Raw genomic sequence first — 26,195 nt, forward strand, 5'->3', positions numbered from 1 at the left:
ATATTCTTCATACTGTTAGCGTAATGCATCTTTAATGTGATCCAAATTTAAAAAAAAATAGATGCTCATGTAAAAACAATCTGCTTTATAACTTCCGCATCATTTATTAGAATCTAAGGCCCCTGTCCTGCGAAGATTTAGACATGTGCCTAGCTTTGCAATCAAAGGGACTACTCAGAGTATACAAGTTAGAAATGTGCATAAATTTTTGCAGGATCGGACCCTAAGATATGACCCCAGTTATGCTGCTACAATATGGTTCTGTAAGAACTTCCATTACACACTGGATGGAAATATTTACTTCAGGATTAAACAATACAAGGTTTCACTTAGGAGCATCTTTTGTTTAACATTTATAAAATGGGGATTTCCTTCTCTAGCTGAGAAGGATGTTGTAAAGATAAATTCAAGGTTTGAGAGGTTCTCAGATATTATTACAAAGGCGGCTACGTAAGTCCCCCGACAGATAAAGCATGGATCTATAATATAAAACTGAACAGTTTTAAATTACTATCTTAATTTTTTCCCTTTGCCCTATATCTGCAGCAAATTATATGAATTTGAATGTTGTGAAGGCTGATGGTTTTTTTAAAACTATACTTACTACATCAAAAAGCATCCATTTATCTTACATCATAGTACCTGAGAATCTTCTGAGAATGAGCATTCTGAACATGAAATATTAAAGAATTAATCTGAAAGTAGAATATATGTTTTACCTGTGTCCCACAGTCCAGCTGCCTTATAGCCCAGTAAATAAATTTAATTACAGGCATATGTAGTTTAGGGTTCACAAATGGCATCCACTGGAGTTGTTCAGCAACGATAGGTAAAAGCTGGAAAAATATACAGTGGTATAGTTTTATACATCATCTGTCACTGAGTAAACAAAAAACATGAAGATAATGGATTGCATATGCAAATACTTCAGTGCATTGAATACGTTTAGCACTCACCGCAAGTACATAAAAATTACATAATTATAGGTATTAGCTTGTAACACAGATGATTATTATTTTGTAAAAGGGCTGACTTCTAAAATGGACTCAAAATGGGGCATAAATTCCTGTTTTTCTCAAAAAGTATCTGCCCAATCCATGTGAAATTTCACACAGGGTTAGGATTTATGACCTATGAATTCTCTGTGTAGTTTGTTTGATTTCTCTTTGTAAAATGCACTGACACTTTAACTGTGACTCCAAAGGAAAAAAATGGTTACTGATCTCTATGGCAAATGTTAAGATGCGTTGTGCACATACACATTCCACTGTAGGTGTTCATGTGCTCCCAATGCACTTGAATCGAAGACTTTTGCCAGCAGTACTTGGATGTCTTTGTACCTGCAGCTGAGTGTATAAAAGGCAGAGTCACCCTGATTCCCTCTCAGTTCCTTTGCAGCAGAAAAACAATGACACTTCCAAATTACAAGGAAAGAAGGAAAGCTCATGGAATGCATATCTGCACAACACATTTCAAAGAACAGTTACAGAAGACAAAGTAATCGTTTTTTCTCCTTCAAGTGATAGTTCACATATACATTCCACTGTAGGTGATTTACAAGCAGTTTCCCTGAAGACGGTGAGACTTCAGAACTATGCAAACAGAGAATGACGTACAGATTTTTCAAAGTCCACATCACACATGAGTGATGGCAGAGTCTGGTGAAAGTATCTGTAGTGAAAGTGAAAGTATGTAAAGATGTAGCCACCTTACAGAGGTCCACAGTCAATATGTTTAGAAAGGTTGTTGAAAGTCCCTTATAGACTCAGCAGTTACATTTGCCAAATCATAACAGGATCCTATGCATGAAGATATCCAATATGACACTGGCTGAGCCAAGACTGCTTGACCTTTTACTCTTTCTGCATAGGCCTCAAAGAGTCTAGGTAAGATCCTAAATTACTTGGTTTTATGGACGTAGCAACGTATGGCCCTATGCACATCAAGGTAGTGCAGTCTCTCCCATGTGTTGGCTTGAGGCTTTGGAAAAAATACTGGTAAACGAATAGTTTGGTGCAGATAAATGTCTGTAATCACTTTCAGATGAATTTTGAATGTGTTTCTAAAGCAATTTTACCTTTGTTTAAAATAGTGAATTACTATTGAATTACTAGCGAAAATGGATATTATGCCAATAACACCTATTATATCAGAAACTCTCGTGGCAGATGTAACTGCCACCACAAATATGGCTTTCATAGAAAGGTGGAATAATGAGCAAGATGTCCTGGGCACAAAGGGAGGTCTCGTTAGATCTGACTCAGATACGAAAGTATACACAAGTGAGTCCTTTAACAAACCTCACTGACATCAGATGCGAGAAAAGGAAAGATGTGTAGTAACTGGAGTTCTTCAAGATGTGTCCCCCTGTGGGTGCTCCACTTTAGTAGGTGGTGTGTCCCGGCGCCGTTGAGCAGAGATTTATAGTAGCAGTGTCCACACAGGTCACACGTGCGCAGTAGGTGTCTCGTGGTGCTGTTGGTGCTGCGCACTACCCGAGCCCTCCAGTTCCTTCTCTACTGCAGAGTCCTCACTGCAAACTCCAAAGTAGAGGGGAGGAAGGTAGGCAGTGGAGCACCCACAGGGACACATATCTCGAAGAACTCCAGTTGCTGCACAAGGTGAATAACCTTTCCTTTTTCTTCGAGTAGTGTCTCTCTTGGTGCTCCACTTTAGGTGACTGTAGAGCAGTGTCCCTCTGAGGGGACTTTGGGTTCGTTTGAGTCATTGAGGTAAATACTGTGAGGCACTATGGCGTCAGCCCTGGAGTCCTGTGTGACTGCATAGTGCTTTGTGAATGTGTGGATGGAGGCCCAAGTGGCCGCCTTACAGATCTCTAGTATTGGAATGTTATTGTGAAATGCTACTGAGGTTGAAATCGACCTAGCAGAATGTGCTCTAACGTGCTCCGGTGGTTCTATATTCCGGATATGGTAGCATGTTTGAGTACATGTGGAAATCCATTTGGATAATCTCTGAATGGATATAGGATCTCCTTTCGAGAGCTCGGTAGTAGAGATGAAAAGTCTAGATTTCCTAAAAGGTTTGGTTCTTTCAAGGTAGAACACTAGCGCCCTTCTAAAGTCTAGAGTGTGTAGGGCGGCTTCTGTTGGAGTACCATGAGGCTTAGGGTACAATGTCGGTGGGTGAAGAGATTGGTTCATGTTAAATGCTGAGGTTACTTTTGGTAAGAATTTAGGGTGTGGCAGAACATCATGCATTTGCGATTCATCAGGGACGCAAACAGATCGATAGTGGGAATGCCCCATCCTTTGAAAATTGAACTCAGGACCTCTCCATTCATCTCCCTTTCGTGATCCTGGGAGAAGTACCTGCTGAATGTGTCTGTTGCATTCTGACAGCCTGGCAGGTAACACACTGTGATGTGTATGTTGTGTTGTATGCACCAATTCCAAAGTCTCATGGCTTCTCTGCATAAAGAATGTGAGCGAGCTCCTCCTTGCCTGTTGATGCAGAACATGCAGGCGATACGGTTGGTCATAATTCGAATGGATTTCTTCCATATATGAGGTAGGAAATGTCTGCAGCTCTAGCAAATTGATGTGAAATTGAGTCTCTCTTGGAGACCCTTTGCCCTATATCATGTGTTAACCCATGTGAGCACCCCAACCTATCAGTGAGGCATCTGTAGTGATCACTGTTGTTGGGGATTCCTATTGGAAAGGGATACTCATATAGACATTTTGTGGCCTTGTCCACCATTGTAATGAGTTCAGGACATTTGGTGGAACCGTGATCTGTTTGTGTAGGTTGTGTTTGCTTGGTATATATATCGTACTTAGCCAACCTTGTAGGCATTGCATATGTAGTCTTACATATCGTATCACGAATGTCGTGGCTGCCATGTGTCCTAGTAATTGTAGGACAGTGCAAGCCCAAACTTGAGGACTGACTTGTATCTCTGAGATAAAGTTTGTGAGGTTTGTGAATCTGGTAAGGGGTAATGACACCTTGGCTTCTATGGCGCTGAGATGTGCCCCGATAACGTCTAGTTGTTGGACTGGATTTGTGGTTGATTTCCATTAGTTTATTTGTAGACCCAGCTCCTGGAATAGCGTGATAGTGGACTGGACTGCATCAATTGTGTCTAATAGAGTTGGGCCTTTGATAAACAAATTCTCCAGTTCAGGGGAAATCATTATTCCCTATTTGCGTAGATGTGCCGCTTCCACTGCTAGAGTTTTGGAGAAGACTCTTGCTGCTGCGGATAGGCTGAATGGAAGTACTCTGTATTGGAAGTGTTCTCGTCCTACCGTGAATCGTAGACATTTCCTGTGAGCAGGATGAAGGGTGATTTGCAAATAAGCATTGTGGAGGTCGAGGACTGAAAACTACTCCCCCTGTTGCAGCGCTGGGAGTATCATACCCAATGTGACCATCTTGAGCTTCTGGGATCTGACGAACTTGTCGAGCTTCCGCAGATCCAGAAGGGTCTCCATCCTCTACTCTTCCTCTGGGTCAGGAAGTAATCAGAGTAGAATCCCTTCCCTCTGAATTGTAGTGGTGCTTGTTCCACAGCACCCAGTTGTAGAAGATGATTGACTTCTTGTCATAGTAGATGCTTGTGAGAAGGGTCCCTGAAGAGGAATGGGGAAGGGTGGGTGGGCAGGAGGTAAAGGCGATAGAAGTTATCAATTCGGGATATACTAACACGCACTGGTCTGATGTTATGGTGGCCCAGATGTGGTAAAAGGGCCGGAGTCGATGGCCAAAAGTTGGGGATGGGTCGGGCATGAATGCTATTTCGTGAGGGAGGTTGTTCAAACCCTCCACCAACTTTTCAAAATTGCAGTTTTGGAGGTGCTGACTGAGAAGTCGGTGCCTGAGATTGAGGTATTTGCCAGCATCGTGATAGTTGACGCTGGCTATCGTGTGGCTGCTGTTGTTGTCTGTTGTTTGAGGAGTCTCTAGGCCTCTGATATGGTTAGTATCTCCTTCTCTTTGCGGGGATTTGGGGGATGGGTGTAAATCCCCAAAGTGCAGAGCCTGGCCCGACAGTCCTTCACTGAATGAAGCACCTCGTCTGTCTTCTGAGAGAAGAGTTGTACCTGGTCAAAAGTAAGTCCTCTACTTTTGTCTGGAGTTCTATAGGTATCCCCGAGGCCTGAAACCATGAGGCCTGGCACATTACTACGACTGTGGCCGTTGTTCTGTCTGCTGTGTCCAGTGCTGCCTGAAGGACTGTTTTGGATATGAGCTGGCCCGCAGTGACAATAGCCTGGAATTGTGTCTGTTTGTCCTCTGGGAGCTCAGATGTAAACGGGGCAAGTTTCCTATAGCTGTCCTAGTCATAACTGGCCAGTAGCACTGAATAATTGGCCACTTGGAACAAAAGGGTGCTGGAGGAATATACTTTGCCTCTGAACAAGTCAAGTCTTTTGTGTTCTTTGTCATGGGGTGTAACCTTTAATTGTGGCTGGCTGTAATGGTGATTTACTGCCTTGACAACTAGGGAATTGGGAGGCAGGTGCGCGAATAGAAAGTCTGCCCCCTTGGATGGTATGTAATATTGTCTATCCGCTCTTTTGCAGGTGGGCGGAATAGAAGCAGGTGTCTGCCAGACTGTCTCCGCAGGATCCAAGAGGGCCTCGTTGATGGGAAGAGCAATCTTGGAGGTAGATGCAGGTTGCAGTATTTGTACCAGCTTGTGCTGTTTGTCTTTACCTCCTTTAGCAGGATGTCTTGGCTTTGCACAACCTCTTGAACAGCTCTTGAAATTATTTAAAGTCATCCGCTGAGGTTGGCGGTGGGGGCATAATCGCCTCATCTGAGGAGGAAGATGAATTGTGCACAGGAGACGTATCATGGTCTGTGCCCGGCTCTGTGTCCTCTCCCCATTCCTGTGTCTCTGAGGGTTGTGGTGTGAGAGACACTGGGTTAGAGCGCAGTTCACATCTTTGCGCTGTGGACAGTGTAGAATGCTGACCCCTATATGCGCTCCAGGGTTCCCAATGTGCCCATTGCATTGGGAAAGCCATAGAAGGGTACTTCCTTGGGGGCCTGCACCATGATTGGTTCATATGGTGTGTTGGACCCATGTGGCTCCACATTGGTTGGTGGGCCTTAGGTGACGAGTGATGTGGAGATAGGAGGTATTGTCCCTGCATCTCCTCCACCTCATCACTGGAGAACCAGGCCATGTCTTGTGGGCTGTGATTTCCTCTGAAGCCTGTGGGGGAGCCCTTGGCACCGAGTATTGGTGAATGTGGTGCCAATGAGATTTCTAAGTCTCTCTAGTGCAGCAGAAACTGTGTTGGTGCTGATTTCTGAGTAGTTAGTGCCGTGGGTGCTTTCCCTTTTGTTGATGGAGTCAGTGCCGACTGGGGTGTTGTTGTTTGGCTGGTGCCAACTTGGTGGGGTCTACCGGTGCCGACTGAGTGTCAGTGGAGGAATGGTGCTTGAGACACTCGGTGCCGAGTCCCATACCAGTGAGCTTGGTGCCGTGGAGGAGGCATGTTTGTGTCAGTGCCGACTCCATTTCTCTCTCTCTGACCTCGGCTGTGCCGGAAGTGCCTGGAGCATTATAGGTGCTCACCTGAGAGTAAGATGGCATCGGGGGTAGTGACCTTGCAGGAGACCGCCTCTGTTTTTGCGGACCTCTCTGCGAAGATGTTTGAGCCCTCTTTTTTGTTTTTTCAGAGGGTAGATCTCCTTTTCCATCTTGAGGAGTGCCCGGAGAGGCTGTTTGCTTGTCCTCCTCAGGCTGAAGGGTCTTCTCCATCAAGATCATTTTAAGCCAAAGGTCCCTGTCCCATCAGGCTCTGGGTTTCAGGTTGCTGCAATGGGAGTATTTCTGGGGAATATGCCCCTCACCCAGGCAGCATACACATAAAGAATGTCTGTCTGAAACAGGCATGGCATCACACGTTGGAGGCCTGGAGACCCCAGCATTTTAACTAGTAACTGTCCCTTAAGGCGGCTGTCTAATGAATTAACAATTTTTTTTTTATTTTTATTTTTTTTACACTAACAATCTCTATAACAACTTATTTAAGTACTTACCTAAAAGCTATTTCTTAACGGTTTTAGGGAGAAGTACTAACACTGCCCCTTTGCTCCATCTTCAGCTGAGAACGGTTGAGAAGGAACTGGAGGGCTAAGGTCATGCGCGCGCTACATGTGGCACCAACGGCACTGCAAGGCGACCAGCGCAGACACTGTTACCATATTGGGCCATGCCTAAATTATCCTTAACTTCCACTCCATCCTCAGTGTTTAGCGGTCCCACTTCTTTCTTTGTTTTCTTCTTATTTATATGGCTATAGAACCTTTTACTAATGGTTTTGAATTCCCTTTGCAAGGTCCAACTCTACATGGCTTTTGGCCTTTCTCACTTTATCCCTACATGTTCTGACCTCAATAAGGTAGCTTTCCTTGCTGATCCCTTTAATCTTCCACTCCTTATAGGCTTTCTGCTTTTTCTTAATCACTTCTCTGTGATGCTTGCTCATCCAGGTTGGTCTACAACTCCTGCCTATGAGTTTTTTCCCCTTTCTTGGGATGAAGACTTCTGATGGTTTCTGCAACTTTGACTTGAAGTAATTCCAGGCCTCTTCCGCCTTTAGATCCACAAATGCTTCAGTCCAATCCACTTCCCTAGCTAATTTCCTTAATTTTTTGAAGTTAGCCCTTTTGAAATCAAAAACCCTAGTCACAGATCTATTTTTATCCTTCCATTTAGTTTGAACTGAATTAGCCCATGATCGCTCAAACCAAGGTTGTCCCCTACAATCATTTCTTCTATGAGGTCCTCACTTCACCAAAACCAAATCTAAAATGGCATCCCCTCATGTCGGTTCAGCAACTACTTGGTGAAGGAATACGTCAGCTATCGCATCCAGGAAAATCTGAGCCCTGTTATTACTACTAGCACTTGTCCTCCAGTCTATATCTGGGAAGTTAAAGTCCCCCATGATCACACAATTCCCATTAGTATTTACTTCATTAAAAACATTGAAGAGGTCTCTATCCATATCCAAATCAGATCCGGGTGGTCTAGAGCACACCCCAAGCACTATCCCAGGAGAGGCTCTAGTAGCTTTCTTCCCCCAATGTGATTTTTGCTCAGACAGACTCTGTCTTATCCATTCCATCACTTCTTATTTCTTTACAGTCTACCTCATCATTGATATACAATGCTACCCCACCACCTTTGCCTTTATTTCTGTCTTTCCTAAACAGCACATACCCTTCAGTACCTGTACTCCAGTCATGACCACTATTCCACCATGTTTCTGTTATCCCTATAACGGCTGGTTTCACTTCCTGCACCCATAGCTCTAGTGCCTCCATTTTGTTATCTAGGCTCCTCGCATTAATGTACAAACATCTTAATTTTTCCTGTTTGGCTTCGCTCACATTCTTTACCCAATTAGGCACAGACATTCTACCGCCAGTATCACCTATTAGACTGGTATCTACACTGCCCTTCCTCCTTATGTCCATTCTCCTACCGATGGCTCTATCCTTTCTTACTTTGTTTTATTCCCTCTCAATGTTAAAATCCGGCATGGAGATTATCGAGACATCTCCCAACCATCTCCCCCAAATTCCTAGTTAAAAGCTCTCTTAATCAGTTGTGCCAGCCTCCATCCTAGAAGTCTATTTTCCTCCCTACCTAGGTGAAGTCCATCCTGAGAGAACAGTCCTCTGTCCATGAATGCTTCCCAGTGGCCATACATCTCAAAGCTATACATTCCAAAACTCTCCTTATAGCACCACTGCCTGTTTATTAATACATTATTTTAAATTAGGCATGCAAATCTGCTTAGAAAAAAGGATGAGGGGAAGGAACTTGGACAGGGTGCAGAGAAGGACAACAAAAATGATTAGGCTATGGAATGGCTTACATATGAGGAGAGATTAAAAAAACTGGAGGCTTGTCTTCACATACAGCACTGCAGTAGTGAAGATGCTCTTCCTTTGGCACAGTAGCATCTCCAGTCGGTGTAGTTAATCCACCTCCCAAGAGGTAGTAGCTATGTCGATGGGAGAAAGTCTCCCATCGACATAGCGCTGTCTACGTGGGTGGTTAGGTCAGTATAACTACATTGCTCCGGGGTGTGGATTTTTCACACCCCTGAGTGATGCTGTTATACTGACATAAGTCTGTAGTGTAGACCTAGCCCAGGACTTTTCCAGCTTGGAAAAGAGACTATTAAAGGGGCATTTGATGGAGGTCTATAAAATCATGAATGGTGTGGATAAAATGAATAAGGAAGCTTTATTTACCTCTTTACGTAACCCAACAACCAGGGGTCACCCAATGAAGTTAATAGGAAAAGTACTTCTTCACACAACACCCAGTGGAACTCATTGCCAGGGGATGTTGTGAAGACCAAAACTATAACTGAGTTTTAAAACCAATTTGGTAAGTTCATGGAGAATAGGTCCATCAATGGATATTAGCCAAGATGATCAGAGATGCAACCCCACGCTTTGGGTGTCCTAAGCCTCTCGCTGCCCTAAAGCTGGGAGTTGACGACAGGGGAGGAATTACTCAATTGCCCTGTTCTGTGCATTCCCTCTGACGCATCTGGCATTGGACACTGTTGGAAGACAGGGTACTGGGCTAGATGGACCACTGCTCTGACCCAGTGTGCTCATTCTTATGTTCAACATTGCAGGGAAGAATGAAGAGAGAAATCTGAAAATCGTATCATTGAAAGAAGTAATCAGGAGTAAGAGATGGCTTACAATGGGACAGGAACTTAGTACCCTAATTTTCTTTAAATTGCCTGTATTTTTGGAGCTATATGTGTCAAAATACCCACTAAATATTGTCTGAATGAATACTCAACTGTTAACTATTCACAATTATTTTTGTTTTGAGAATAGCGTTCAAAATATATATAAATAAAACTAGCATACATTGGCCACAAGGTTTAAAAAAAACAATCCAAACCCCTTTACCTTTGCACACTTTTCTTGTGTGTAATTTTTGTGGGTGTACATTAGTTTGTGATTGTCTCCTTTTTCCTCTATTTTCACTTTGAGGAACTGATCTGAGATCCAGTCCATAAGAACACTTAAAAGCTCATAAACATGTGAATTAAGTGGTACCTGTAACAACCATAACATTAAATAAGATTATAAAGCTTTTCCAAAACATAAGGTATATTATTAGAGCCTCTCAAAGAAAACAGATAGATGTGTCAGAATATGAAAACAGTTTTAGCATTTTATTATATGTATTTGGAGTAGGATGGTGCCATGCCTGAGAAAAATTAGGAGTTTAGGCCAGTATTTGTGGTGATTATTGGTTGGCAGAAAACACACAGGTACAAAATTTATATAAAGTCCTAGAAAAACATCTTCATGCACAGAATGGGTCCGTTTTACAACTTTGGCCATAAGAATGTGAGGAGAATGTGAAAGACAACTGCATAATTCACAGGTATTGTCAACATGTGGTAATTTTTATGTGGGAAATGTTAGATGCACTAAACAATTCATGTCACTTTCTTGTATGTAGCCCACTGCCATTAAAATTTACCGCATTAACTACAACTTAATAATGTTCATTCCAATAATGAATAAGTTCAAAGAATTAAAACCAAGACTTCAGAAGAATGGACCCCCCAATTCCCCAATTTGCCTTCTCCAATACATTAACTAAGAATCCCAAAGTGGAACAAATTATTTTAGGCTTGTCAGGAAAAAAAGCAGATGCATTCAGGAAGTTTCTAGGGTCAGCCCTCAGAGAGAAAAATCTAGTTCCCTTAAATGAAAGAGAAAGTTGTGTATAATATTTCAAGAAATATTCCAAGTAATTTTATTGCTAGATTTCATAATTACCAGAAGGGATATAATGGTAGAATACAGACAGAAGGCACACTATTAAATAGGACAGCACTGAGATAAGAAATATTATTTCACAAAAACAAAAGAGAATGTTTCAAGACAGAAGGAAGGAAGGTGATCATATTGCAATCATGTATGAAACATGTCCGCATTTACTCACTTTTTCCTTCACTAGAGGCTTTTTCTACTATAAGCACTAAGAGCATAATTACCTATGGCTTACAAGTTAATCTTCCTATATCTGACATCATTTACCCATTTTTCTTTTCAGTTAATTACAGAAAGCTGTACATAGAGAGATATTATTTACACTGTGACAGTAATCAAAATGTGTTAAGAACTTCCCAAACATAGTGGAAGAAACAGACATACAATTTAAAAAGATGGACAGATTAAAAGAGGGGGGATTAGATATAACATAAAAGAAAGGTGATCAGGATGACAATAAGTGCACTTCTTTTTAGTGACAATTTAAATGTAATTATTTTTCCAGTTAAACACACTAAATTTTCCCCAATGCAATCCAATTGCACTATTCTTATGCCCTGAACACTTTAACCCCTTTCCTCAGCATAACTGAGTAGTTCACTCATATCATAAATACATGACATGAGTAAATGATGTCACTAGTTTCCTGAAGACATAGCAAAAGTGGGTGTTCTAGAAAGATATTCCAACATCTAATATCCTTTAATTAAAATAGAAGTTTCCTTTCCTCCTTGTTTATGCCTTACCTTACAAATTTTTGATGTTGTTGCCATTTTTTCCTGCTTCACAGATTTAATTTCTTGCATTGCTTGAGAAACATCTTTAGATTTCTGTATTGTTAAAAATTCATGCTTCCTCTGCAACAGGATATATTAAATAAATTACATTTGACTTATTTCTTACAAGGGAAGAAGTAATAAGGAAAAACTGTTAGTCTTACTTGTAAATTCTCTAAACGTGCTTGTACTTTTCTTGCTTGAACTTCCATCTTCTTGTTCTGCTCACTTACATCACTTAACTAAAAGAATCAGAAAATATGTTTAAAATATTTGTGGACTCAAAACAAGTTTAAACTCATTCTTTACTTCATATAAAGGTTGTTCAAAAATCATTAGTTATAGGCATCTAGATTTATTAAAGTGCAAGTTTATCTGCTCTTAATGTGAGCAAAACAACAGCTAAGAAGATCATTTACCTCTTTATAAAATGAGCCAGTAGTCAGAGCTTTGCTAACTGTTCAGTGTAATGTATAATAAGCTATGTCCTGTGAATTGAGAATTCAACTTGCAAGCCAAACACTGGGCTCACCCAAATACAGAAACCATACCTTCAAGAGTGAGATTTTTCTGAAGAGGACATATACAATTAAATTGAAATTACCTGTCTGCATAGCTCTATGCATTATATTAATGAGTGCACAATGACAATTATAGGTATCTTTACAGCTTGAAAGCACTATCCACATAACTAACTTTTGTAGAGCTGTCTCTCTCTGGACAAGCATCTACATGGTAGAATAAAGTCATACTGCAGCAATTATGTAGAACTACAGAACTGTACACAACACACAAACTCACACTGGTGCTCTGAAATGGAACTGAGAATTCTCTTTCAGATGCTTGACTGGTTGGTTCTTGCTCACATGCTCAGAGTTGAACTGATCACCATATGTAGAGTCTGGAAGGCATTGTCCCCTCACGCCAGACTGGCAGGGAGCTTGGGGGTTTTAGTCTTCCTCTGCAGCATGGAGCACAAATCACTTGCTAGGATAGATTCAATAACATTATGGAATACACGAAGGTTTGCCCATGCTATTAAGCAGATCAGGGCTGCATTCTGAATTTTAGAAGGCTATCTACCCTAGCGTCTCAATTTCCTTGGCAGGATATTGAAATGTTTCTTTTCCTATGAGTGACTTATTGCTGGCTATTTAGAAGTAATTCAAACTTTACCGTATTTGAGATTATAAAAAAAAAAAAAAAAAAGACACCAACCAGTTAAAAGAAAAACCAAGTTGTAGGAAAGGAACAAGAGTCATTTCTGCTCAATTATATGAATCTTGTTTAATAAGACTGCAAATACAATCAGTCAACTTTCCAAAAATAATTTAAATTGATTCTAATATTTACAATTTTTCTTGAATAGGTATGAAAATGGATCTTGCCTGCTTTTTTAAAGAGTCATTCATTTCCTTCAAGGTGTCAAATGATGATTTGAGCCTCTTGCTTTCTTTAGTCTTCTCTTTCAAGGTTTCTGACAGCTGTTTAACTTCTGCCTCGTGTTGCTATAGAAAAATATGATTAATGATATACCAACTAGAAACAACTTCTGCAATCACTATGTTAAAACACTGGGTCTAATTTTTAAAGGGTCAGGTGTGCAATTTTGCATGCCTAAGTGTGCCTGTACTTTGTGCCCATGATCTTTTGAAAATCAGGAGTATCCTGTACATCAAAAAGAATAATCATTACAATGTGGTTGTGAGCAATAGCAGGCCTGCTGGCTGTTTTTGAGGAGGTCATATCCCTTTTTAAATTCACTATAAAATGTATGTATCATATCATCAGATCATTTCATTTACATATGTGTCCAAAGAATCAATTCCATAAATAAAATGTGTGGAAAAACAGGTTAATATGGGAGGGGGGAAAAAAAAGGAGAAACTGATTTTTACACTAATTATTTGTAAGGAAATACTATGGACCTTAGTCACAAAGATATCAAAATCTTCCCCTCCAGTGCAGCAAATATTCCTAATGGTACAAAGCATCTCAGCAGCCTGCAATGAAGTTTTTCTTGTACTTGGGAAGCTGAACTGGAATTGCTACAAATTTATGCAATACTTTGTTTTACTATTTTGATATAAATTAGAAAAGTGGGTAGCAGTGAAACTGAGAGGTCATGTCATTTTCCCTCTACTACTGATTGACAGTTATGAGCAGCAGCAGAGACATGCATTGAAGCAGAGAACTCAAAAATGGAGGCTGAGGAGTAGAGTAGCAGAGACACCTCATTGCAACAATCAAGGGGGCTGTAGAGTATGAAAGTGAAGCAGAGAGAGAATGCTCCTTTTTTCCCCAGCAGCCAGAGGACCTCGGGAGGCTTCAAATTTCTCACATACCTACTAGCCAAGTTTAATACTTAAAATGACGTGCCAAAGTGGACAGAGACAACACTGGTAAAAATGCCAAAAGTCTCTCCTTTCCCATCAGCTGTGACAAATATGGGTAGAAGAAAGAAGAGAGAATTTGCCTTAATCTGAGAATTACCATCTTTTGTACTAGTCTTCAGCTAACAGTCAAGAGTTTGGTAAAATTTCAGTAAGCGTCTGCTAAATTTTTCTAGCCCTGTTTTCATGCTCCAATAAAGCCAAGCTGAAAAACATGTCTTATACAGCATCTAAAAAGCTGAAATCTCTGAATGTGACATACAGGCACAGAAAACAAACACAAGCACCAAAAGCCTTTAGCTGGAATGCTCTGGCATGTACCGTCAGAAGTTCCATCCTGGAGACAGTATAAAAAAAAAGAATTCCAACCGATCAAATGGCAGAGAGCTAGTCTCAAAAAATGTAACTCAAAGTCATGAACTTAAGAACATAAGAATGGCCATACTGGATCAGACCAAAGGTCCATCCAGTATCCTGTCTACCGACAGCGGCCAATGCCAACAGAACAGGTAATGATCAAGTGATCTCTCTCCTGCCATCCAGCTCCACACTCTTACAAACAGAGGCTAGGGACACCATTCCTTACCCATCCTGGCTAATAGCCATTAAAGGACTTAACCTCAATGAATTTATCCAGTTCTCTTTTAAATCCTGCTATAGTCCTAGCCTTCACAACCTCCTCAAACAAGGAGTTCCACAGGTTGACTGTGTGCTGTGTGAAGAACTTCCTTTTATTTGTTTTAAACCTGCTGCCCATTAATTTCATTTGCTGGCCCCTAGTTCTTATATTATGGGAACAAGTAAATAACTTTTCCTTATTCACTTTCTCCTCACCACTCATGGTTTTATATACCTCTAACATATCCCCGCTTAGTCTCCTCTTTTCCAAGCTGAAAGGTCCTAGGTTCTTTAATCTCTCCTCATATGGGACCTGTTCCAAACCCCGAATCATTTTAGTTGCCCTTTTCTGTACCTTTTCTAATGCCAGTATATCTTTTTTGAGATGAGGGGACCACATCTGTACGCAGTATTCAAGATGTGGGTGTACCATGGATTTATAGAAGGGCAATAAGATATTCTCAGTTTTATTCTCTATCCCCTTTTTAATGATTCCTAACATCCTGTTTGCTTTTTTGACTGCCGCTGCACACTGTGTGGACTTCTTCAGAGAACTATCCACGATGACACCAAGATCTTTCTCCTGATTAGTTGCAGCTAACTTAGCCCCATCATATTGTATGTATAGTTGGGGTTATTTTTTCCAATGCGCATTACTTTACATTTATCCACATTAAATTTCATTTGCCATTTTGTTGCCCAATCACTTAGATTTTTTTGAAGTTCTTCAAAATCTGCTTTGGTCTTAACTATCTTGAGCAGTTTAGTGTCATCTGCAAACTTTGCCACCTCACTGTTTACCCCTTTCTCTAGATCATTTATGAATAAGTTCAATAGGATTGGTCCTAGGACTCACCCTTGGGGAACACCACTAGTTACCCCCTCTCCATTCTGAAAATTTACCATTTATTCCTACTCTTTGTTCCCAGTCTTTTAACCAGTTCTCAATCCATGAAAGGATCTTCCCTCTTATCCTGTGACAACTTAATTTACGTAAGAGCCTTTGGTGAGGGACCTTGTCAAAGGCTTTCTGGAAATCTAAGTACACTGTGTCCACTGGATCCCCCTTGTCCACATGTTTGTTGACCCCTTCAAAGAACTCTAATACAGGAACTCCTCACTTAATGTTGTAGTTACGTTCCTGAAAAATGCGACTTTAAGTGAAACGATGATAAGCGAATCTAATTTCCCCATAAGACTTAATGTAAATGAGGGGGTTAGATTCCAGGGAAATTTTTTTCACCACAAACAATTTAATACTGGTACACAACCAAAGGCAACCCCTGAACCAGACCATTAAACTCATCTTTCTGAGAAAGCAACTATTAATAACCAAAATACATAGCAATATTACTTTCCCTTATATATCAAGCTTTCATCTGAGGACCTCAAAGCTCTTTACAAAACTGAGGATTATCTCCATTTTACAGGTGATGAAACTGAGGGCCTGAAGAAATCAGTGAAATGGCTTGCCCCAGATAACTATATTTGCCCAAGAAAATAATTCTAATACAAGTTATTGTACCTCCTTTATAATCTGAAATTTTGCATGAACTTCCTCTTCAACACCTCTTATCTTAGTCAAAGCAGCTTCATGTCTGAAAAGCAATGCTTCTCTTTCAGCTAAAAAATGTTCTCGTTTCTGAAGTTGCAGAGCATACTCCTGCTGTACTGAATTTTCTTGCTGTGTCAGAAAAAATGGACAATTTTAAAAAAATTATAAAAAATGAAATTATTATAACTTGTATTGAAATACAGTCATTTTGTCAGGGATACTTTCAGTTTTATGGAAATGTATATAACAGATTGCATGTATGGTTCACTGAGTATAAGCACCGCTTTAGTGTACTTGGACACAATGCTGAAAGCAGACTACTTTCAGCACCTCAACATAGTGATCCAACTGACTCTCATCGGGGACGGGATTGTTCGGCCTCTGAAAATCAGGCCACTTCAACTTAGATAACCAGGGTTTAGAAGCTTGACTTTAGGCATCTAGATCTGAAATTTTTGGTTAATACTAGTAATTGCAATACTCTGTCTTTTATCTGATAATTTCAAAACCCCTCCTCTATCCACAAGACAACACTGCCTCATCGGACAAATTGTTACAGCCTCTTGCAATGCAGTGGCTTACATTATACTGTAGAATGATACGGAGAGCAGCTTTAAAAAAAAAACAGTATGTAATTGTTGGGGGAAGAAAGTTAGGACGGGAAGTGGAGTGTGACAGACTTAATACGTTAATATGTTAGAAGTTTTTGAATATTCACTAATCTTGAGTTTCTGAGGAAAATTATCTAGTAATACTCTAAAGTCATTTCCAGTTCCTACCTGCAGTTTCTGATGTATGACATATAGCTCATCATAAATCTGGTTGATGTGAGAAGGTATTAATCTTCGACCACTCAATACTTGAGTTTCAGGCTTGCTCGCAGTCTTCCTAACCAGACCACTACTGATATCATGATCACTACAAGTTTCTGTGTTTGGAGCCAAATTGGATGGTAGGGTGACATCTAAGAAATGAAAAGAACACATTTTATAAAAATTATTCTTGTACTTTAGATTAATAAATTAGATGACCAGTTATTGTTACATTAAGGCAGAAATACATTTTAGGCTTTTGTGATTAAATAGCAGTATACTAGGTACTAAAGTAAAAAGTTAGTCTGAGTATCTCCTGAGGCACTATTAGTATTTGTTCAAAACCTTTATCATCTATTTCCTGTGATTCATTTTGGCCCATTATTATTAGTTTTCTGATCAGTGCAGTTTTATACATAAATTATGCCCTCACCCTACACACAGAAGTCCAATAGACATCATTAGAAGATCTGCACACAGACTGAAGGCACAATATATCTATTAAATTAACTAAATCCAGTTAAAGCACTATTTCTCAGTGCTTTAACTGGTTCTTTTGGTGATGGTAGGAGAAAATGAAGGAACATTATGAGAGCTGTTTTTTATGTGGAAGTCAAATAATGTCTTGGAACAGTCTTTAATCAGACCACTTATTCTTAACATTGAAAATGTTTCATTTTATAAAACTGAAAATACTGTGTTAATAATGGCTGGCTTTTTCTTTTTCTCTATTTCTTGATCCGTAATGTACAATAATCAGAACTGCATTGCAGGAGACTTAAAAAGGCCAATCTTTCAGAAAAGAATGTGTCTTGTTTATATATACACCTCTACCCCGATACAACGCAGTCCTTGGGAGCAAAAAAATCTTACCGCGTCATAGGTGAAATCATACTGCGTTACATTGAACTTGCTTTGGCCTTGAGCATTTCCGTTAACAGTCAGCAAATCATTTTTGTTAGAACTAACATGGTGCATGCAGTAAATAAATCTGTTCTACAATGGTTAAATTGTAGCTCCTTTCTTTAATTGCAACAATTATTTTATAAGCTTACTTAAAAGATACAGTGTATTAACAACACAGGTACTAAACAATACTAAATACAACCATGTGCGCTAGGTTTCATCATACATCAATCGTTTGGTCTGCGTGTAATGCTTAGGAAAATGCAAAATTCACATAAAATATCAGAAAACGCTTTTAATTACACATCCTTATAAATTGTTGTAAAAAAGGATTTTGGTATTTTAGTAAATAGGAGCATGGGCCGCTGTCACTTAACAATCTACGTATAACATAGTTGGCTAAGTAATATGAACTGTTAACTATTAAATAGTTTGAAAACATTTTGGAGATGGGAGTTTTTACTTATAGAAAAAGGTTAAAATGAAGCTAAAAAAGGTAAAGTAATCACATTTTAAAGACATTGATAAAATGGTAAATACCTTTTTTTGGTGTACAAGATGCTCTCTTATTTAAGATGCACCACTTAAAATTTTTTTTTAATTAAAAAAAAAACTTGTTATATTTTGTTGCTTTATGCTACTGTGAGTCTTCTTCTTTGCCAGGTCAATTATGGATTTTAACTGTAGTATTTGCAGTCTATCCACATCCTGGCTTTCTAGCCACTTAAGACCAATCTCTAACCCTAGAACCTCATCAGCAGCTTTGGGCGGTGGCTCCGAGGGTTCTTCGTCACTATCCTCAGGGTTAGACACATTTTCTGAGGCATCAGGTGGTTGAAGGGCAACATTATGAACTATATCTACATCTGTAAGTCATTCATAGGTTGGACACATAGCATCGACCTCCATCCACTCTTGAACATCAGCTATCCCATTTTGAGCCATAAGTTCCCTGTAGTCTCCTTCTGCATCCATGGCCTCTTCTTCTGTAAAACCTTCAAAGTTGTTCTCATCTTTGTCTTCTTCCTCATTTTGGTTGTCGTCGCCTTCAGTAACAAAAGCACTTTTGAGACAACGAAGCCAACATTTCTCTATCATTGACGGAGTGATTCCTAGCCAGGCTGTCTTGCCTAATTTAAATACATCCAGCAAATTCAATTTCTTGATTACATCCATTATGCTACTGTTGTCCTCAACAATTTTCTTTACTAAGGCTTTACGATAGTTCACTTTAAAAGTGGCTATAATGCCTTGATCGAGGGGCTGTATTTTGGATGTTGTGTTCTTAGGAAGGTAGCTCACCTTTATCTTCCCGTCTTTGCTGGTTAAGGTCTCAACCGTGGGATGGGCGGGACAGTTGTCAAGTAGGAGCAATGCCTTTGGCTCCAGATTTTGTCTGCGCAGGTGGCTCCAGACAGCTGGTACAAAATATTTATTAATTCCTCGAAAATATCCGATATCATCCAGGCATTTTTTGAATGGTGATAAATTAATGAAAGCAAATCCATGTTCTTATGGTGGAAAGCCCTAGGTGACCTGGATTTGCCTATGCACAGAGATTTAAGTTTATGTGAGCCGGCTTTATTCATGCAGAAAAGTGTTGTCACTCTCTCTTTTATCACCTTAAAACCTTCAGCCTTTTGTTCTTCGGTCCTAGAAGCAAGTGTTCTAACCGGCAAGATATGGTAACATAAGCTGGTTTCATCACCGTTATAGATTTGCTCCGGAGCATAGCCACCCTCAATGATGATCTCTTGTAACTTTAGTGGGTATTCATCGCAAGCTTTTATATCTGCGGAGCACGTCTCTCCTGAAATTGTGACTTGCTGAATGCCATGACGTTTTTTAAAATGATTAAGCCATCCACTGCTAGCTTTAAATTCGTTACCTTGATGTGCAGAAGCGTCCTCACCCGAGCGTCTAAAATCAAGATCCTTCTTCAATTTGTCCGATTGTTTCCTTACCTCGTCACTGGAAATTGGTGTACCATCAGAGTGTTCTTGGGTAAACCACGCAAATACTGCTCTATCTAGTTGGTTATCCTGCGCAGTTTTTAGGCGCTTCCTTTCCAGGCCTACACTTTCATCCAGTTCAACTAGCATTGACTAATTTTTCCTCATCTTTGATCCACCCTCTTAATGTTGATTCCCCCACTCCTAGTTCTTTTGAGACCTTCGCTTGGCTCATTCCTGATTTCAGTCTGTCCAAAGCTTCCAATTTTTCTTTGACTGTCCATGCCTTTCGTTTCTGTGGCTGTGAAGTACTTGCCATCACGTCAATGGTATTTTAATATTAATGCTAACAATTTTTTTTAATTGTTTAGAAAATGTCAGCGCAGAGTTACAATATTTCAAAAATACAACTAGTGAGACAACTTAAGCTTAGTCTATACTGCACACAATTTAAAAACGAGATTAAAATAGGCGGGAGAGATGAGAACACCTAATGGGACCATGGGCAGGAAACATACATTTACCCTGCCTTCTCATTGTTGCACATTCGTTCCACCACTTTCATACATGCACATTTGTACAGACAACGTACTGTATGTATGTAATTTGATACAAGCCACATTTTAACAGCCGAGGTGCCAACCATGGATGGTTTTGTAACAACTTTAAACTGGCAAGGCGGCAGCAGGTTAGTCAACGACGAAGGTAGACAGAACTCTCCTTTTTGATAAATTAGTCATGGTTATAAATACAAAGGCCGTTTTTTATTATAACGGCCGTTGAAAATTAGCTACCACCTTGCACATGGTTTGTTGTCCACAAAACGAATTTAAACTTTCAATGATTTTAAACTATCAACAGATTTTAACTGTGAATGTTATAACTTTAATTAAGATTTGCAGACAAGACTTTTTTATGCAATGAAGATCAGAGTGAAAGTTTAAAAATGCTGTGAATGCGCTCGGCTTTGTGTTTTGACTTTTGATCCAAGGCAGGCTTGTAAAAACATACATTCTGAATATGTACACGGTAATCATTGAATGTATAAACTGGGATTAAACAGAATAAAAGTACTCTATGTTGTAGATGAGACAGAAAACCATTTTTACTTTACCACGTTATATCCGAATTCGTGTTATATCGGATCGTGTTATATTGGGAAAGAGGTGTAATACAATTATGACTAGATCTACTAAAACATTGTATCTCAAAACTAAAATATAGTTTACTCAATTACAGGTTTTATTAATTTTACTATGAATAAGATTCAGTTGAAACTTGAATAAAGCTTTTATTTTTCATACAAACAAGTCAAAAGTTACGTGATAAATTGAAGTTGAATTTAATATTTTTCTGATTACCTGTTTCTGTATATGTGTACATGACTGTATTTGGAATTGCATCAGTTGCAGAGACATTTACAATGACCTCTTCCTCTAGTTCTAGCTGACTTGAATCATAGAGCGAATCCAGCTCATCATCAAAGCTAAAAAATACAAATAGATGACACGAATCTGAAATTATTCAATGCCATTCTAAAATGTTATGCATGTAATGTAAAGAAGATTTGCACACAAATACAACTATTTCTCATTCCAGCATATTTATATTTGACTGAATGCAAAGAGACAATGCTCAGTAATTTGAAAAGTACTTTGAGATCCCTTCACAATGAAAAGGGCTTATAAAATAAGATATTAACTACAGTCAAAGAATGAAATTGATGACTTAGCAAAACCCGTGGAACAAGTAAACGATCTTATTTTCATAAATAAATCCTTATTTGCATGCAACAACAAAACCACTTTTAAAACAGATCAAAGCACAACTTTTTTTTCTTCCAAACAGGATATCCAGAAAAGAAAAAGAAAAAGAAAAAGAAAAAAGAAAAGGTGTGAAATATGTTCTCTTTCAGCTTGGTGCGTTGGGGCATTAAGACTCTCTGGAGTCTTCTAAATAGATTTAAGACTACCTTGTTAACTCTGGCTGTTTCCCTTCCTCATCACTTGTTTACTCCCTTATATATCTTAATCCCTGCATCCCACTAACTGAGCCCTACACACATAGTTATCTCAAGTAAGTGGATGAACTTCCCTACCCAAAATCAGTGTTCACATTTAGGGCTGTCGATTAATTGCAGTTAACTCATGTGATTAACGCAAAAAAATTAATCATGATTAAAAAATTTAATCGTGATGAATTGCACTGTTAAACAATAGAATAGCAATTGAAATTTATTAAAAAATGTTGGATGTTCTACATTTTCAAATATATCAATTTATATTACAACACAGAATACTAAGTATACAGTGCTCACTTTATATTATTTTTATTACAAATATTTGCACTGTAAAAATGATAAAATAGTATTTTTCAATTCACATCATACAAGTGCTGTAGTGCAACCTCTTTATCGTGAAAGTGTAACTTACAAATGTAGGTTTTTTCGTTACATAACTACACCCAAAAACAAAACAAATGTAAAACTTTAGAGCCTTCAAATCCACTCAGTCCTACTTCTTGTTCAGCCAATTGCTAAAACAAACAAGTTTGTTTACATTTATGGGAAATACTGCTGCCTTCTTATTTACAATGTCACCTGAGAGTGAGAACAGGCATTCGCATGGCACTTTTGTAGCCGGTGCTGCAAGGTATTTACGTGCCAGTTATGCTAAACATTTGTATGCTCCTTGATGCTTCAGCCACCATTCCAGAGAACATGCTTCCATGCTGATGATGCTCGTTAAAAAAATAATGCATTAATTAAATTTGTGACTGAACTCCTTGGGGGAGAATTGTATGTCTCCTGTTCTGTTTTACCTGCATTCTGCCATATAAGTCATGTTATAGCAGTCTCTGATGATGACCCAGCACGTTTGTTTTAAGAACAGTTTAACTGCAGATTTGATAAAACGCAAAGAAGGTACCAACGTGGGATTTTTAAAAATAGCTATGGCACTAGACCCAAGGTTTAAGAATCTGAAGTGCCATCCAAAAATCTGAGAGACGAGATGTGAGCATGCTTTCAAAAGTCTTACAAGACCAACACTCAGATGCAGAAACTACAGAACCCAAACCACCCCCCCAAAAAATAATGTTTTTTTTTAAAAAAATCAGCCTTTTGATGGTGGACTCTGACTCAGATAATGAAAATGAACATGCGTCGGTCCGCACTGCTTTGCATCATTATTGAGCAGAACATGTCATCAACAAGGACGCATGTTCTCTGGAATAGTGGTTGAAGCATGAAAGGACATATGAATCTTTAGTGTATATGGCACGTAAATATCTTGCAACTCCAGCTACAACAGCGCCATGCGAATGCCCGTTCTCACTTTCAGGTGACATTGTAAACAAGAAGCTGGCAGCATTATCCCCTGCAAATTGTAACCAAACTTGTTTGTCTGAGTGACTGGCTGAAGTAGGACTGAGTGGACTTGTAGGCTCTAAAGTTTTACATTGTTTTATTTTTAAATGCAGTTATTTTTTGTATATAATTCTACATTTGTAAGTTCAACTTTCATGATAAAGAGATTGCACTACAGTACCTGTATTAGGTGAACTGAAAAATACTTTTTTTTTTTAACATTGAATAATGTACAGTGCAAATATTTGTAATAAAAATAAATATAAAGTGAGCATTGTTCTTTGTATTCTGTGTTGTAATTGAAATCAATATATTTGAAAATGTAGAAAACATGCAAAAATATGTTTTAAAATGTTATTCTATTATTGTTTAACAGCGCGATTAATCACGATTAATTTTTTTAATCACTTGACAGCCCTATTCATATTATTACATTAGTCAGACAGAAGCTGATCCTTACTTATCACGAAAGTATGAGTGTACAAAAACTGTGAAAGCTATGCCTTGCACATGGCAACCTACTACTGGATCCCATAATGTATTAAGGGTTAACTCATGATTTGTTTGGATTTTGGGGTAAGGGAAGGATGGGAGGAAGAAAAAGGGGTCTAAGGACAGATGAGGGAATGAGGGTTCAGCTCTTACCAATCCAAGTTTTTGAAACTCTTGAACAAGTCACTAAGAGGTTTGCTATAGTGCTTTCTTCCACTGTGGGTATTTTGTGAAGATTTTATGGACAAAGGAATAATTGAATTATCTGATGAACTGTCCAAGTTACCTATAAATAATTCAATAAAATAAATATAAAATATTTCAAATATTAAATATTTCATTTTGCAGTTGAAAAGCACACATTAAAAAAACCCAGAATGATTTAATTAATAAATTTTGTACTCTGTGAGGGTTATTGCTTAAGAGAACAAAACCCTGAATTATAACATACTAGAACAAGCTCTGACAAGTAAGGAATTAAAATTAGAGAAATACAAAATACTAGCTAAATTGTATTTTAATAATAATTTAAAACTGAAAAGTTTTATAGATGACTAAAATAACTAAGTCCTAACAAATTTAAACCTGAAGAAAAGTTCTACGGAAGCTCAAAAGCTTGTGTCTCTCACCAACAGAAGTTGGTCCAATAAAAGATATTACCTCACCCACCTTGTGTTTCTAAAACAATTAAGTCAATTTTAAAGAACTTTCAACTTATCACATTTTTGAGAATCTTTTTAAAAGCTTAGTTCTGTTACTAAATACATTTTAGAAACTTCAGCTTTGTTTTAAAGTCACATCTGTCTTCCTCAAGTTTTACAATTTGCATTCATATGCTAATTGTCGTACAAATCTGAAGTTTGAACAACATAGCCTTTTACTTGCTTTTCACATGCATCAGCATGGCAACATGCATTTCTCTGGAACCCAACCTGCATGGTAACCATTAAGTTCATATCTGTACATTTAAAAAGTGAATGTATATAAATATCTTAGATTATATAACCTAAAACTTTAAAAAAGATTTTAAGTTTCCTGTTTTCATTTTTTTTTAAATAATTTGCATCATGAAATGTTTAATTGTGTCTCCTCCAGTCAGCAATCCTAGGCACCTGCATGTACTGTACATGCAAGACCAGCCTTAGGGAAAATGGTGCCCTAGAGGAACTTGTATTTTGGCGCCCCGGCCCCCATTTCCACTGTCCCCGTAGGTGCCCCCTTGCACCCCAGCCCCTAACTCCTGCACCCACATGGGGAAGCTGCCACACAGAGCCTCCTTGACCACCGGGCACTGTGAGCCCACCCCTAAGGATAGCCCTGTGTACATGGCTATAAAAGCAACATATTGCCACATAGGGAGCTACCCAATACCACCCACCTCAAAGAATTTCCCACAAACTAACCCCCTCTCAACAAGACACATACTCCATCCCACACAATCCAACTGATGGCAGCCCGTTCTCATATATGTGCCAGTGATAACCAAATGCTTCCCTCTGCCACACCCCAATAATAGCCAATCCTCACCTTCTCAAACATACATAGTAAGATTGTCATACATATACTAGAACCCTACTTACCATGAGTGGGGTGCGCATGTGGCTGATTTTCATTCTATGGATGAAAGTAAGGGAATGTCTACACTAACCAAGTTACAGCATGGCCATGGCAGCACTGTGATGTGGGCAGTGTAGAAAAGCTTTATCGCACCCCTGAACAACAAAAGTTTTAGCGCTGAAAGTGACAGTGTAGACACAGCCTAAGCCTCTATTGCACCTTCCCCCTCCCCCAAAAGGTTATTGGTACTAGGTTTCTCTTTAATGCACAGCTAGTGGAGCTTTCTTTTTAGACATCGTGGGAGCAATACTGTTTTTTTACCTACATCTTCCTTACCAGCAGCTCTCCTTCTCACAGGGAAGATACATTAGCATTTCCTCTCTTGCCAACCCACCCGCATCTGCAACATAAGCAGATTTCCTAGAGTACTCATGTAGAATCCATATATATATGTATACACTTCCAGGCTGGTGCCCAGGTTTCACAAACATTACCCAATGTCTGCCTACTTAAAATACACTTGGAGAGAATATAAAACTGCTCCCCCAAAGCACAGGAATTCTTAAGATAAATTTAAAGAATAGTGCATTTGAATTGATGTCCCTTTTAACAAAGATATCCAAAAACATCCTTTTTGTTGCATTACCTGTGTAAGTTAGGGAACTTCCTTTTTTACATTTGGTCTGTAATGAACCTGAAAGACAATCCTAAGAGAAAACAGAAAAAAATCCCCTACTATTTTTAATTCAATTATAATGTATATTACAATGTATTTGTTTACGGTTTATAGTGCTTTTACTAAGGAATTGCTGTTAAAAAATGTTTGCTTTGAGCAGAGGATGATTTTTGCTAAACAAAAATGTAAGTGAAACCTCACACAAACATAAGCGAACAAAAAAACCTATAATCAAGCTATTTCCCCATAAACTAAAAATGAAAGATTGCTAGAATTATT

The 26,195-nt window shown here is 38.9% G+C and overlaps 1 protein-coding gene across 1 annotated transcript in view; it reads right to left on the bottom strand.

Annotated features, from left to right (window-relative positions):
- CCDC138 (coiled-coil domain containing 138) overlaps positions 1-26,195 on the bottom strand; it is a 74,276-nt gene that overhangs the window by 43,469 nt on the left and 4,612 nt on the right. The window contains 10 exon segments of the mRNA XM_073350871.1: positions 720-836; positions 9,934-10,083; positions 11,559-11,669; positions 11,753-11,830; positions 12,977-13,096; positions 16,125-16,283; positions 16,934-17,118; positions 21,186-21,310; positions 23,837-23,969; positions 25,887-25,947. Of these exon segments, the coding sequence (XP_073206972.1) occupies positions 720-836; positions 9,934-10,083; positions 11,559-11,669; positions 11,753-11,830; positions 12,977-13,096; positions 16,125-16,283; positions 16,934-17,118; positions 21,186-21,310; positions 23,837-23,969; positions 25,887-25,947 (1,239 nt within the window).

This window comes from Lepidochelys kempii, chromosome 1, assembly GCF_965140265.1.
Source record: "Lepidochelys kempii isolate rLepKem1 chromosome 1, rLepKem1.hap2, whole genome shotgun sequence".
Classification (NCBI taxonomy): domain Eukaryota; kingdom Metazoa; phylum Chordata; order Testudines; family Cheloniidae; genus Lepidochelys; species Lepidochelys kempii.